The sequence below is a fragment of the Mercurialis annua genome, linkage group LG5 (genome assembly GCF_937616625.2).
Source record: "Mercurialis annua linkage group LG5, ddMerAnnu1.2, whole genome shotgun sequence".
Lineage (NCBI taxonomy): Eukaryota > Viridiplantae > Streptophyta > Magnoliopsida > Malpighiales > Euphorbiaceae > Mercurialis > Mercurialis annua.
Window position 1 is genome coordinate 27,816,569 of NC_065574.1, and position 14,667 is coordinate 27,831,235.

The 14,667-nt window shown below is 38.9% G+C and overlaps 1 protein-coding gene across 1 annotated transcript; it reads right to left on the bottom strand.

The window, feature by feature from the left end:
- Positions 1–11,637: 11,637 nt before the first annotated feature.
- LOC126681768 (uncharacterized) lies at positions 11,638–13,881 on the bottom strand. Its single transcript, XM_050377318.1, has 4 exons — positions 13,695–13,881; positions 13,420–13,448; positions 12,677–13,166; positions 11,638–12,599 (listed from the first exon to the last, which is right to left on the bottom strand). The coding sequence occupies exons 1-4, from the start codon at positions 13,879–13,881 to the stop codon at positions 11,638–11,640; spliced, it is 1,668 nt and encodes a 555-aa protein (XP_050233275.1).
- Positions 13,882–14,667: the final 786 nt, after the last annotated feature.

Genomic DNA, 14,667 nt, shown 5'->3' on the forward strand with positions numbered 1-14,667 from the left:
ATTGGTTAGTTGTATCGATAAATTCGACTACAACATCTCCTTTATGCACATGATCACGTATAAAATGATGTCGGATATCTATGTGTTTACTCCTAGAGTGTTGAATAGGGTTCTTAGATAGGTTGATAGCACTAGTGTTGTCACATTTGATGGGAATGTGACTAAGTATGACACCATAATCCAAAAGTTGTTGCTTAATCCATAGGATTTGAGCACAACAATAACCGGCCGCTACATACTCGGCTTCCGCGGTTGACAAAGCCACAGATACTTGTTTCTTGCTACTCCATGAGATCAAACTATGACCTAGAAATTGGCAAGTCCCTGAGGTACTTTTACGGTCTAAAAGACAAACCGCATAGTCGGCATCGGAGTAGCCAAGCAACCTAGGGTCCACATTTCTAGGGTACCAAATTCCTATGTAATATGATCAACATAAATTTGAACAAAAAGAATATCATGCTTATGAGTTTTAGTAAAAAGAGTTGTATCAACCTTGCCTTTTGAAAAACCATTTGAAAGTAAAAAGTTACTCAACCTATCATACCAAGCTCTAGGAGCTTGTTTTAAACCATATAAAGCCTTGTTGAGTTTGAAAACATGTTGCGGATGCCGAAAATTTTCAAAACTGGGAGGTTGTTTAACATAAACTTCCTCCTCTATAAAACCATTTAAAAAGGCACTTTTGACATCCATTTGAAAAAGTTTGAAATTCATGCATCATGCATAAGCCAATAACATATGAATTGCTTCTAATATAAAACCCGGAGCAAAAGTCTCCTCATAATCGATGCCTTCCTCTTGATTATAGCCTTGGGCAACCAATCGGGCCTTGTTCTGAGTTATCACTCCGCTTTCATCTAACTTATTTCGAAAAACCCATTTTGTTCCAATAATGGTATGACCATTAAGAGGTGGGACTAACTCCCAAACTTATTTCCTTGTGAATTCATTGAGTTCATCTTGCATAGCAATCACCCAATGTTTATCAACTAGAGCTTCACTAACTTTAGTGGGCTCAAATTGAGATAGGAATGCAACATTTGCAAAAGTACGGAATTGAGAGCGAGTACTTACTCCCCTTGAGGGCTCACCAATAATCAAATCTTGAGGATGACTTTTGTTGAAAGCCCAATCCTTAGGTAAGTCATGGACAGGTTGATCCGGAGTAGGAGATTCAGATTCAACCTTATTTTCCACTAGAGGTGGTTGAGGCATCGCTACTTGACTTGTAGAAGTTACTTGATTTTCATCCAAGGAGAGATCCTCAAAAGTACCTAAAAAGTCATGAACAAACGAGTCCTTTTACGAAAAATCCTTGGAGGACTCATCAAATACCACATGCATAGACTCCTCAACGACTAAGGTGCGCTTGTTAAAGACTCTAAAAGACTTGCTATTAGAGGCATAGCCCAAAAAGACACCTTCATCCATTTTGGAATCAAATTTTCCAAGGTCATCCTTGGTGTTTAATATGAAGCACTTGCATCCAAATACTCTAAAATAAGATATCTTGGGTCTTCTTCCTACCCAAAGCTCATAAGAAGTTTTATTCAAAATTGGTCTTTTGAAAATACGGTTTGAAACATAGCAAGCGGTGTTCATAGCTTCGGCCCACAAGTAATGAGGTAGATCATACTCATTGAGCATAAATCGAGCCATTTCAACCAAAGTGCGATTTTTCCTTTCAACAACCCCATTTTGTTGAGGCTAACTAGGAGAAGAAAAGTTGTAAAAAATGCCATTCTCTTCACAAAAGGTTTTAAGAGATTCATTTTGAAATTCGGTTCCATGATCACTTCGAATACTTGAAATAGGTAAATCTTTTTCTTTTTGAACACGCTTTGCAAAACTTTTAAAACCGTTAAAAGCTTCATTCTTATGAGTCAAGAATATAACCCAAGTGGATATAGAGTAGTCATCAACCAACACGCAAACTAGCAACTCTCATAGGTCCACACAAGTCCATGTGAAGCAATTGTAATGGTCTAGTGGTAGAGACAACATTTTTAGCTTTAAAAGAAGACGTGTTGTTTTCCCATTTGACAAGGTCCACACACTTTGTCTTTTGAAAAATTTAGCTTGGGCAAACCTTTGACAAGTTCATCCTTGCTAACCTCATTTAATATGTCTAAGCTAGTATGACCAAGTCTACGGTGCCACAACCAAGATTCATCACTAAGTGATAGTAAACGCTTGCCATATCGGTTTTCAAGCGTATCCAAGTCAATTATGTAAGGGTTTTGCCTTCGATGTCCTTTGAAGATAACCGTATTATCCATTGGTTGGATAACATAGCAAGCCTTGGAATCGAAGTTGACATTATAGCCCTTATCACACAATTGACTTACACTTAAAAGATTATGTTTTAGACCATTAACAAGCCACACATTTTCTATAGAGGGAGAAGAAGAGTTACCTATTTGCCTATCCCCACAACTTGACCTTTGGCATCATCACCAAAGGTGATACTTCCCAACTTTTTATATTCCAAATGGGTGAAGTTGGAGATGTGGCCCGTCATGTGCCTAGAAGAACCGCTATCGACATACCATTTGGTTTTATTCACTACGGTTTCCTTTGGCACCTAAATCAAACATACTTAAACTTTATGTACCCAAATCACATTGGGTCCTTGGAAGTTAACACTAGAATAGTCCAAGGGAATTAACCTCAATTGGACCTTTCTAACATAGCAATCAATATTCTTATGACCATATCTCATGCAATAAACACATTGAAATCTAGGGGACATGTGAGCATAAGATGGATAAGTCTTGGCTCTAGGAACCTCACAAGTGTGAGCATATAAATGTGCACAAGAGTGATCATAAGTGTAACCATGAGCATTGTTATGAGAGTGAGCATAAGGATATGAATGAACATGATTCTTTTTCATACTTCTCTTCTCCCATTTGTGAGTACTATATTGAGAAGCATGGCTATGTCTAGGGGGTCTTGTACCCGCTTTGCTTTTATTCTTAGGAGCCACAAATGGCTTAGCCTTGCGAGCTTGAACATACCTCTTCTTCACCTCTTTTGGTTTGACCAAAGAAGGAGGAACTTCTGTAGAAGAAGTTTGAGATGAAGAAGTCTTCATAAAAGTAGTCACACTTGAGGAAGAGGGGTCACTACTAAAATACAGTAATTTACCGATGGAATTTAGCGAAGGATTTAAAATTCGTCGCTAAATTACTTTTACCGACGGATTTGGCGACGGAATTAATATTCCATCGCCAAATTGCTAAATTGAAATGGCGGGAGCTTCCCCGACATTTTTCGATGACCAAATTAGCGACGGATTGTAAAATCCGTCGCTAATTTGGTTCAGCTTAGCGACGGATTCAAGAATCCGTCGCTAAGTTGAATGACTTTGGCGACGGATTTTGCAATTTGTCGCTAAATGTTAGTTAAGTGAAACGCACCGTTTCACTTAGCAATTAGCGACGAATTATTCATTTTAGCGACGGAGTAAAATCCGTCGCTAAAATTCAATTAAAAACCGAACAGACCTTTCTTTTCTTCCCCCCATTTATTTGTTTTTCCAATTTGCAGAGCATCTTCCCCGCCGCCGCTATCTTTCCCCTCCTCCGGTCTGCCATCTTTCCCTCTCCTCTCCCCCGCCATTTTCCCCTTCTCCGCTGCCGCTATCTTTCCCTCTCTTTCCCCTCTCCTCTCCTCGCCGCTGACTGGAACCGCTGCCGCTGCTGTTGCCGCTGCCGCTGCCGCCGCCATTGACTGGAAATCGCTGCCATCTCTTCTTATTCCGGTAAGTTTTCTCTCTTTTCTTTTCTTTTACTTGTTAATTATATATTTTAGATGTTAATTTTTTTTTAAAAACAGTCCACTCCTCCATCTGCCTCCATCTGTCGACCTCCGATCGCCGCTTGGATCGCCGACCATCACCTACGCCTCAGCCTTCTGGTGACAGTGAGTATGTGGTGTTTTTTTATAATTTATTTGTTATTATTTTAATTATTAATTAGGTTAGATTATGATAATGATTAGGTTTATTTAGGTTAATATATTATGTTAATTTATTAATTATTAGGTTAGATTATTAAAAGTAGGATATATAATTGTAATTTAGGTTATTCTTAATAAAGTTTAGATTATTTAATTGTAAATTAGGTTATTTTATTGTTAAATATAGGTTAATTATTAATTATTAGATTAATTATTAGATTAATTATTAAGTTAATTTATTTTTATTTACATTAGGTTAATGTGTTTTATTAGACTATATGTAATTGTAATCTTAGGCAAGTTAAATTGTTTATTAATAATGATAGGTTAATTTGTTTAGGTTTATTTTACTTTTGGTGTCTTATATTAAATTTGTTGAATAGTTTGCCGTGATTTTCATAGTTAATTTAGATTATTAATACTAAATTATGAAATAAATTTAGGTTAATCGGTATGAATAGGTTGGGTTAATTGGTGTGATTTGTGTGTTGGATTTTTTTAAAATTTATTATTTACTTGCAGGCTTTCCGTGGAAAATGGGTGATGCTAATTTTTAGGGGAAGTGCTGCCCAATTTTTGTAAAACAATTATAAATATTTAGTTTAATCTTAAATTAGAAACATTTGTAGTATTCTAAAAAATGATTTGAATGTAAGTTTGTGTCCCGTTGGCGAATGTTGAGATAGCCGATCGATATTGTTAGTTCGACTTTCCCCTATTTGTTGCGGTTCTGCTCTACAACAAGTAAGTACCATTGTTTATTTTTTTAAATTTTTTTTAATTTGTTTAATTAAAATATATTGAATGAACTTAAACAAAAAAAAGATTTTATTCACACCGAATAAAATCTCACATAGCCGTAGAAAACCCGTCCCGTGTCCTCAAGAGATTGAACGACACGGGATTGTACGTGTGTACAGTTCGCAAAACTGGTGTCTACGTAGTTCGATCACGGAAAAAAATTATATGTGTAGATGCGGTAGAAATATATTTGGTAGTTTTCCGTCGTATGTTCTCCGGGTGGCTATCTAGTATATGCTGCGTAACGCTATTTCCTAACGGAATATGTATTTGGCGTTATTCAGCATATATAAGATAATGCACTTGGAGAACTGCGCCGGAAGGCTGCCAAATATTTTTCTCCGTATTTATGCATATATCGTGATCGTATTAAGTAGACCTAGTTTTGCGAATGGGATAGGGCCCAACCTTTTTAAGCGGTCAATTACATTGACTTTGCTATAACCGAGTATTAAACACACCTAAATGTGCGTGCTACAGAAATGAATTCAGATCGCAGTTGGATGTATAGTGGGAGACTGGTCAGAGGATTGTTGATTGAAGGGTACATCAGTAACGTTAGGGAGGTTTTGAACTTTGCTTTGCAACATCCCGAGTGTATGAGTGGGGCTCAGATTAAATGCCCTTGCCCTAAACCCAAATGCCTGAACACTGCTTTACGATATGTTGACAAAGTGGAGTTTCATCTCTACACAGACGGGTTTGTGAGTAATTACCACGTCTGGACTCGCCATGGTGAGTAAAATAGGAGGGTCGAGGTGCCTATTAATGTTCTGCAAGCGGACAACATGTGGGAGCATAGAAATGAAGACGAGGATTGCAGTTCATTCTAGAGAATGGTTACTGATGCTGGTGGTCCATAAGTATGGACAGAAGAGCCTCCGAATGCAGAAGCTCAGAAGTTTTATGATATGATGTGTGCGGCCGAAGAATCCATATGGCCTGGGAATGATAAGCACTCCGCTTTGTCTGCAGCCGTAAAATTTTTAGAATTCAAGTGCAGATTTTAAGCGTCTGACGGTCTGATGAATGAAATGAGCGAGTTTGTACATCAGCTTTTGCCTAAAGGCAACAAGTTAGCGAAACATTCGTACAACATTAAAAAGCTAGTCAGAGGGCTTGGGCTTCCAGTTGAGGTGATTGACTGCTGTAAAAATATGTGTATGATATATTGGGGTGGCGATGCGGGTTTGACTGTGTGTAAAGTATGCGGGCATGACAGGTGGAAACCAGCTACTGCAGGTAATTCAAAAAGAAGAAAGAAGAATGTGCTTTACAAAAAAATGCATTACTTTCCTATAACTCCGAGGCTGCAGAGGTTGCACGCTTCTAGGGCAACAGCTAAACATATGAGGTGGCACGTCGAGCACGAGATGGAGAATGGTGTGATGAATCATCCGTCTGACTCGCCAGCTTGGAAACATTTTTCGGAGTTACACCAAGATTTTGCAGCCGAAGTTAGAAATATCCGACTGGGGTTGTGTACGGATGGGTTTCAACCATTTGGTGCATTTGGGCAACAATACTCGTCATGGCCGGTAATTGTGACTCCGTATAACTTGCCTCCTGGCATGGCCATGAAAGACGAGTTTATGTTTCTAACGGTTCTTGTTCCCGGACCCAATAGTCCAAAAGGCAGTTTGGATATTTTCCTGCAGCCGTTAATAGCAGAACTGAACCTTTTGTGGGAATTTGGGATGCGGACATACGACATTCATAGGCGGCAAAATTTTCAATTTAAAGCCGCTCTTATGTGGATGATCAATGATTTTCTGGCTTATTCAATGCTGTCTGGATGGAGCACATCGGGTAAACGGGCATGTCCTCACTGTATGGAAGAAACTGATGCAATTACCCTTCTGAAGAGTGGTAAACAATCGTGATTTGATTGCTATAGAAAGTTCTGACCACCTGAACATTCGTACCGTAATAACACTACGGATTTTAAAAAGGACTACAAAGAAAAAAAATCATTCAGGGGATACAGAACTGGAGAGGAAATTGAACAAGAGATTGATAGCCTTGGTTTTAAAAAGGCATACGAGGTTGGAGCTCAGGATACGAATGCTCAGAAATCAAAGCATCATGGGTGGCATAAGAAAAGCATATTTTGGAATTTGCCGTATTGGAAAACGAATATGATTCGTCATAATCTGGATGTCATGCATACTGAGAAAATGTATTCGACAACATTTTCAATACAATGCTTAATGTTCCCGGGAAGACCAAAGACCATGCTAAGTCCAGAGAAGAGTTGAATGATATTTGTAATCATTCGGACTTGGCATTTAATCCATCAACCGGGCAATATCCGAAGGCAATATATGCTTTAGAAAAAAACGCAAAACAAGCTCTACTGGAATGGGTTAAAGAGTTGAAGTTCCCGGATGGGCATGTGTCGAACTTGGGTAGGTGTGTCGATTTGAAAAAGCTTAAAATGATCGGTATGAAAAGCCACGACTGTCATGTTTTGATGCAGCGTCTCTTGCCAGTGGCTTTTCAATAATTTCTTCATCCGTCCGTGTGGGAACCTATTACATAGTTGAGCATCTTTTTTAAAGACCTGACTTGCACAACGCTTAAAGAGGATGACCTAATTGAGATGGAGAAAGACATTGCGAAAATATTGTGCAAGTTGGAACGTATCTTTCCGCCCAGCTTTTTTGATTCAATGGAACATCTTCCTATACACCTACCCTACGAAGCAAAGCCGGCAGGCAATGTGCAATATCGGTGGATGTATCCCTTTGAAAGGTTAAGGATTCTTTAATTTTAAAATTCATTGAAAACTATCAAAAAAATTTATTAACGCCGTAATAATTTGATTGCACAGATATCTGAGAAAATTGAAACGGAAAGTGACCAACAAAGCTAAAGTGGAAGGTAGCATTGCCACCGGATATTTGTACGAAGAAATAGCCAAATTTGCATCATTTTACTTTAATGACGGTGATCCGACGCTGCCTGATCGGGTACAACGAAACGAGACTCGTGATGATGTCGTGGATGATGATGTAGACCGACTATCAATCTTCAAACCGAATGGCCGACCTATAGGTGCTTCTAAAAAACGAAGTTTGGAGGAGGACGAATACACCGCCACCCATAGTTACATTCTCTTGAACTGTCCTAAAATCGAGCATTACAAGGAGTAAGTCGTACTCTACTTTTAAATTTATTTGTCAAATACATGACATTACTATAATAACAAGTATTGGGTTCTTTTTAAAGTTTGTATGTTGACGAGTTGTATGAAATCATTCCCGGAATCACCCAAGTTCAAGTAGAAGCGAAGCTCGAGACTGAATTTGCCTCGTGGTTTGAACGATATGTAAGTGTCCAAAATGATTTTTCATATTATCTCGTACTTCTTATGTAAAAGGTCTGACAAGTATATATTTATATGGGACAGGCGCAAACTAACTATATAAGTAATCCGTATATTTCGAGTCTGGCTAAGGGACCGCTTAGGCAAGCGAACCATTGTTAAGGATATTTTGTAAACGAGTTTAAATTTCAAACAAAGGCTTATGGGGAGAATCAATTAACCATGAATAGTGGAGTTTGCGTCAAAGGATCACTCTACGCTCCAACGGAAAGTGATTTTTACGGCATATTAACAGATATTCTTGAGTTGGAGTACCCGGCTCTGCCAATTAAGAGGACTGTCTTGTTCAAGTGTAATTGGTTCGATCCGAATGATAGAGGTATGTCAGTGCATCCTCGATATAATATTGTGGACGTCAATCATAAAAGGAAGTACGGAAAATACGAACCATTTATTTTATTTTGGCCGGGCAGTCCGGTCAAGTACATTACTGCACATATCCAAGTAAAAAGAAAGATAAGGTCAACTGGTGGACAGTATGTAAGATGAGGGCCAGATCAGAGATAGACATGCCCGATTCCATTACTCCAGCGTTTCAAGAGGACATTATAGAACAACCTCTAAACGTTATAACAGATGAGGGTTCAAGAATTTTGGTTGATCCGGTAGGGGAAGTTGAAACAGATGTGTTTTTTGCTCCTCCACAGGTGGAGGACGAAGAAGAAGTGCCGTCGATATCAGACGAAGAAGATATACTTGAAGACGATGACGATTACGATTAGTAGGTAAATTTTGTATTAGGTATATATCTCAGATGTTCATTCAAAAACTGATTTTGTTTTATGATTTATATGTATATGTATATCTGTTATCTGTTATGTGTTTAATATTGATTTATTTGTAGATATGCGAGGGAGGAGTGCTAGTGGGACAGGCCGGACTGGGCCCCCCACACTAGTTATTGTTGAAGAGGAGGACGACCAGGCAGCTCCTCCAAAGGTGCCTGAGGCGCAGGAGGGTGTGGAGCCAGCTCCAGCATCCCGTAGACCTCGAGCTCGGTGCCAGCCTGTTGAGGGGGAAGTCTTGGATGCCACTGGCAGAGTCCGAGTCATCCCCAACGCACAGAGGTAAATAAAAAATTTGTATTTCTTAATAATAATTGTGTTATATATAATATTTTTCTAAGTCATGTTGATTTTCGACTTACAGGACCCGGTTGCTCGATACCAGCACGGTATCTAGAGAGTTGCGGGAAATCTTCCAGAGTCGGTGGTGGGCAGTAGGCACCGCTTGGAGGTTTTTGCCTGAGGACGCTGTTTCTTTTTACTTCGAGGAGTTTAAGGTAATTTAATTAAAATTTTATATTTTTTATCTATATTTATTATTTTAATTAGGCTTGATCACCAAAAAAAACCCTCACCTTTTAGCCTTTTTTCAGTTGCACCCTGACGTTGCAATTTTATCAGTTGCACCCTAATTCGCACCTTTGAGTTTCAATTCCACCCTCAAAATCAAATTGGACTTTTTTCACTCGAAAAAAATTCATAAAAACCCTTATAAAGTACTCGTTTGAACTCTTTTCCACATAAAAAGTTAAAAATGAATGACTTATTTTAACTTTTTTCAAATGAAAAAGAGATCAATTTAGTACTTGAGTGTGGAATTGAAAACCAAAGGTGCGAATTAGGGTGCAACTAACAAAATTGCAACGTCAGGGTGCATTTGAAAAGGGGCTAAACGGTGGGGTTTTTTTTGGTGATTAAGCCTTTTAATTAATTTGTTAAAATTAACACTTTTGCAGAAAAAATTCTTCTGGGAGGACGAATTCGAGGAACGAATCATCCGAAGTACTTTCGAGAAACATGCTGCGAACCGGTATTCTGACGGGTTGTCCACCTACAAGACTTCTCGTGAGAGAGACGTGTCTATTATAGACGACGTGTGGCAGGCCTGGGAGAGAGTTTGGGACTCTGATGAGGCAAAGAAGAAATCGGCCCAGGCGCGGGCCAATCGGATGAGCGAGCCGGCCGGAGCTGGCACTGGACCAGTTCGACATACCGGAGGATCGATGTCTGCTTTGAAGCATAAGGCTGTTTTGGTATTTATCTTTTATTTTAATTATTATAGTATTTTATGTTATATTGTTTTGTTAAATGAACTTATAAATTAATAAATTTGTCTGGCAGGCTAGGGAGCTGGGGCGCGAGCCGACACATGCTGAGGTGCATAAGCGGATGCACATTCTGAAGGCTGACCCGACCCGATTCGTGGACGAGCGCGCAAGGATTGCGGCTGTAAGTATTTCTTTAAATTTTATTGTTTGAATAGTATTCAAATAGTTTAAGTAGTTAAATAGTTTGAATGTAATAGCTCAATTGTTTGAAACACGTAATCTATTTTATTTGAATTAGGTATCTTTGTTGTTCCTTTGAATTAAGTGGTTTGGTTGTTGATATATGCTATTTTGTACAATTTGTGGTTTGCAGGATTTCCCTGAAAAATGGGTGATGTCATTTTATAAACGAAATGCTGCCGGATTTTTGTTAAAAATAACGTTTAAGTTTTATTTGTACAAGCATCAGAATTCATATGAAACTAATTGTTTTACGTTGTTTTTGTAGGAGCGTTTTGAGCAGGAGATGTTGGCTGCCACACAGACAGCCGAGGGGAGTACAGCATCTACCCTAGTGGATCCGGACGAAGTTTATCTTGCTGTTGAGGGGGTGAGGAAGCGGCGTATCTACGGATTAGGCTCAGTTGGTTCTGAGTACGTTGCCTCGCAGCGGGGTACTTCTAGTAGACGAGCCGGCAGCTTCTCTCAGACCGTGTCGCCAGCCGCCGATGCGAGGTTCCGTACTGATCTCATCGCTTAGTTCGCGGATACGATCCGTGACCAGGTCCAGATTGCGGTTGCAGCGGCGATGCAGCAGCGGCCCCAGGGAGATGTGCTACCCACTCCTCCACCACCGCCTCCACCACCGCCTCGACCGGCTACTGATGACGGTGTCCCAGATGACGACATTACAGATTTGTAGAATTGTAGTGTAGGGACGTTTTTGGTATACAATTTTCATGTATATTCTGTGTTGTTTATGTTTTCTGTAATTTGTGTATTTAAACAGGGTTTGCATTTAATTAAAATGCCGGAAAAATGTAAATTTCTGACCGGAATTGGTTAGTTTCCCGACGGAATTATTACGTTTAGCGACGGAATTAATCCGTCGCTAAACCCAATCATTTTGAATTGAGGACGCATTTGGCGACGGACGTATCCGTCGCCAAATGCGTCGCTGGACGTCGCCAAATGCGTCGTCTGGCGACGCAGTTGGCGACGGTTAGATGCCATTTAGCGACGGATTTATCCGTCGCTAAATGGCGACGGATAAATGTGTGGCGTCGCTAATTCATTTAGCGACGCCACATTTGCCGACGAACAGCGACGCCACATTTGCCGACGGAAGCTGTCCGTCGGCAAATCCGTGGGGAAACCATTTCCCGACGGATTTCTGCTTTTTAGTAGTGGGTTATGACTATAGCCAAACCTAATATTCCTTCCCTTTGTGAAATCTTGAGATAGAGTTATTTAGAGAAAGAATTTCACTCTTTAGTGTTTCATTTTCCTTAAGCAAGATATTGACATCTTGCTTAGGGATAGATTCTAAAGAGGACTTTAAGTCTTGAATTTTTTTCTTCATATTGAGCATCTCAATTTTAGCCATATAGGCTTCCCTTTTGAAAAGCTTTATTTTGGCATGATAGTCACTACATTTGCTAGTTAGTTCATTTATCATGTCATGACATTCATCATCAATCTCATAAACCAAGGAATCATCAACCAACACATTCTCAACATTAACAGCATTAGAAGCACTAGCAACATTTTTCACAACAACAATATTACTAAAGTTATCATGAGATTCTACACCTATACCATCCCAAGAGAGAAAGGGTAGATTACTTACCTCAGATGGAGATTCATCAACTAGAGCCATGAAGCAAAGATTTGCTCTTGCTTCTTCTTGATACTCTTCATCGGATTGACATTCACTTTCATCATCCCAAGTAGTAATGAAACCCTTTTTATCCTTTTGAAAGGATCTTTTTGCCCCTTGCCGACATTCCGGTCTAGTATGACCCGGTTTACCACACCCATAGCAAGTGACATCCCTTCTAGGAGTAGGAGTATCTTGTTTTGGAGTAGTTGATCTTTTGAAGTTTGAAGACTCACCATTTTGCTCATATCTTTGAATTTGAGACTTCTTCCTTGTTCTCCATTCCCTTAATTTCTTGGATAATAACACCATTTCTTCGTCATCTTCTTCAACACAAACATTGATCTCTTCTTCAACCATACTTTCAATAGTTTTAGCTTTTAAAGCAATACCCTTAGTTTTCTCTTCTTGAACCTTTTTCAACTCTTGAATTTCTTTCATGTAAGTCATCTCATGAAGAAGCAAGTTTCCAATGAGTTCATCGGTTCTCAATTTCTTCAAATCATGGGCTTCTTCAATGGAAGTTATCTTTGGTTTCCAAATGAACGAAGAATTTTGCCATTGATTTCACCAAGAGTGTAATGCTTACCTAGCTTCTTGAGATTGGTAGTGATGGAAAGAAGCCTATTGGTAGTGTCGGTTACACTCTCATTGGGCTTGTTCTTGAACCCTTCATATTCTCCAATGAGAAGCTTAACCTTCTTGTTCTTGACTTGAACCGTTCCCTCACGGTAGTTCTCAAGAATCCTCCACATATCTTGAGCCGTTGTGTAATATTGAACCCTTCCTTGTTCTTCTCTACCCAAGGAAGAAAAGATAACACCAATGGCCTTCCGGTTGAGAGCATTGGCTTGAATATGTTCCCTAGTCCAATCCTTTCTTGGCCAAGGTATGATGTTTCCATCTAACTCTTGTGTAGGAGCAACATACGAAATTTCCATATCAAGGTAGTTTTCCATACGAAATTTCCAATTAGGAAAATCCGTTCCGTCAAAGAACGAATGAAGAGTGTGAGTGAAGTTTTCGGTTGCCATCAAGATCTTGAACTCGCAATTAAGTAAATGAGGAGCACCAAAGCTCTGATACCAATTGAAATCCCTAAATAACTACCTTAGAGGGGATTGAATAAGATTTAGTGGGTAATTAAAAATTAGGAGAAGTTTAAGAGAAGAGAAATTGACACAAGCAATTTAGAGTGGTTCGGATCACAAGTCGATCTTACTCCACTACTCAATCAAAGATTGAGATTTTATAATCCACTAAGAGAGAATGTGCTTTGAAGCTAAACACCAAGTTTACAAATAGATTTCTAAGAGATAATCTCAAACTCACAATGTGCCTTTTTAAGGCTAAACACAAACCTACAACACTAATGATTGAATCACAATGATTAATCAATCAACAAAGAGAATAAGCTATCAATAAATGATGCACAATAAATATAGAGAGAATAAATTGAATGCTTGAGAATTTTTGTTGTTGCTTAAGTGTCTAACCTCATAAATGAGGTAGACAAGGGGTATATATAACCCAAAGAACAAACCCTTGAAGCTTCTAGAAGAAAGCTCAAAATTGTGCTGAATTGAAGCTGGTCGCGCCCGTGATACTGTCATCACGCCCGTGATATTTGAATCTTCTAGATTCCACCAATGGGAGAAGGGCAGGTGTCAGCATATGATAGGGGTACTCAGAAAGAGTCGTTGGACATTCAATGGTCACATTGATCGCGCCCGTGATAAGCCTGTAGCGCCCGTGATGAAAGTCAAAACACAAGAAGGATTTTGGTCTTGTCATGAATCACGACCGTGATGTACTGCGTAGCGCCCGTGATCTATATATCTCGCCCGTGATGGAAAGGGCATCTCGGGCTAGTTTGAATTCCAATTTTTAGATTCTCGATAGAAAGCTCCGATTCGACCCAGTATGATTTCTATATGTTCCTACACACTAATAAGCATGATTAGGCTCTTTAAATTGATTGTCAAACTCAAAAATAGTGTTCAAATGGGACTTGGTCCGACAATTTGGATTTGTTTCGTAACGTTTGTAAACGTTTGGCTTCAATAGCTAAAAAGGTGAAACGTTTAGATTTGTTTTGCAACGTTTGTAAACGTTTGGCTTAAATCGCTAAAAAGGTAAAACATTTGGTTTTGTTTTGTAAACGTTTGTAAGCGTTTCACCTTATTAGCGATTTAAGAAAAACGTTACAAAACAAATCCAAGAGTTTAAAATGTTACGAAACTAAACCAAACGTTTAAAACGTTACGAAACAAATCCAAACGTTTCCCCTTTTTAGCGATTGAAGCCAAACATTTACAAACATTACGAAACAAAACCAAACGTTTAAAACTTTACGAAACAAATCCACACGTTTCATCTTTTTAGCAATTTAATCCAAACGTTTACTAACGTTACAAAACAAATCCAAACGTTTCACCTTTTTAGCGATTTAAGCAAAACGTTTACAAATGTTAAAAAATAAATCCAAACGTTTCACCTTTTTAGAGATTTAAGACAAATGTTTACAAACGTTATGAAACAAATCCAAACGTTTCACCTTTTTAGCAATTTGAGCCAAAC

Excerpts from the sequence above, each read along its gene's own strand:
- LOC126681768 (XM_050377318.1), bottom strand. The coding sequence starts at position 13,881 with ATGACAAGACCAAAATCCTTCTTGTGTTTTGACTTTCATCACGGGCGC. Across the intron at positions 13,449-13,694 it reads ATATCACGGGCGTGATGACA|GTTTGTGTTTAGCCTTAAAA; the intron begins GTATCACGGGCG and ends TTAGTGTTGTAG. Across the intron at positions 13,167-13,419 it reads TAGCCTTAAAAAGGCACATT|AGCTTTGGTGCTCCTCATTT; the intron begins GTGAGTTTGAGA and ends AATTGGTATCAG.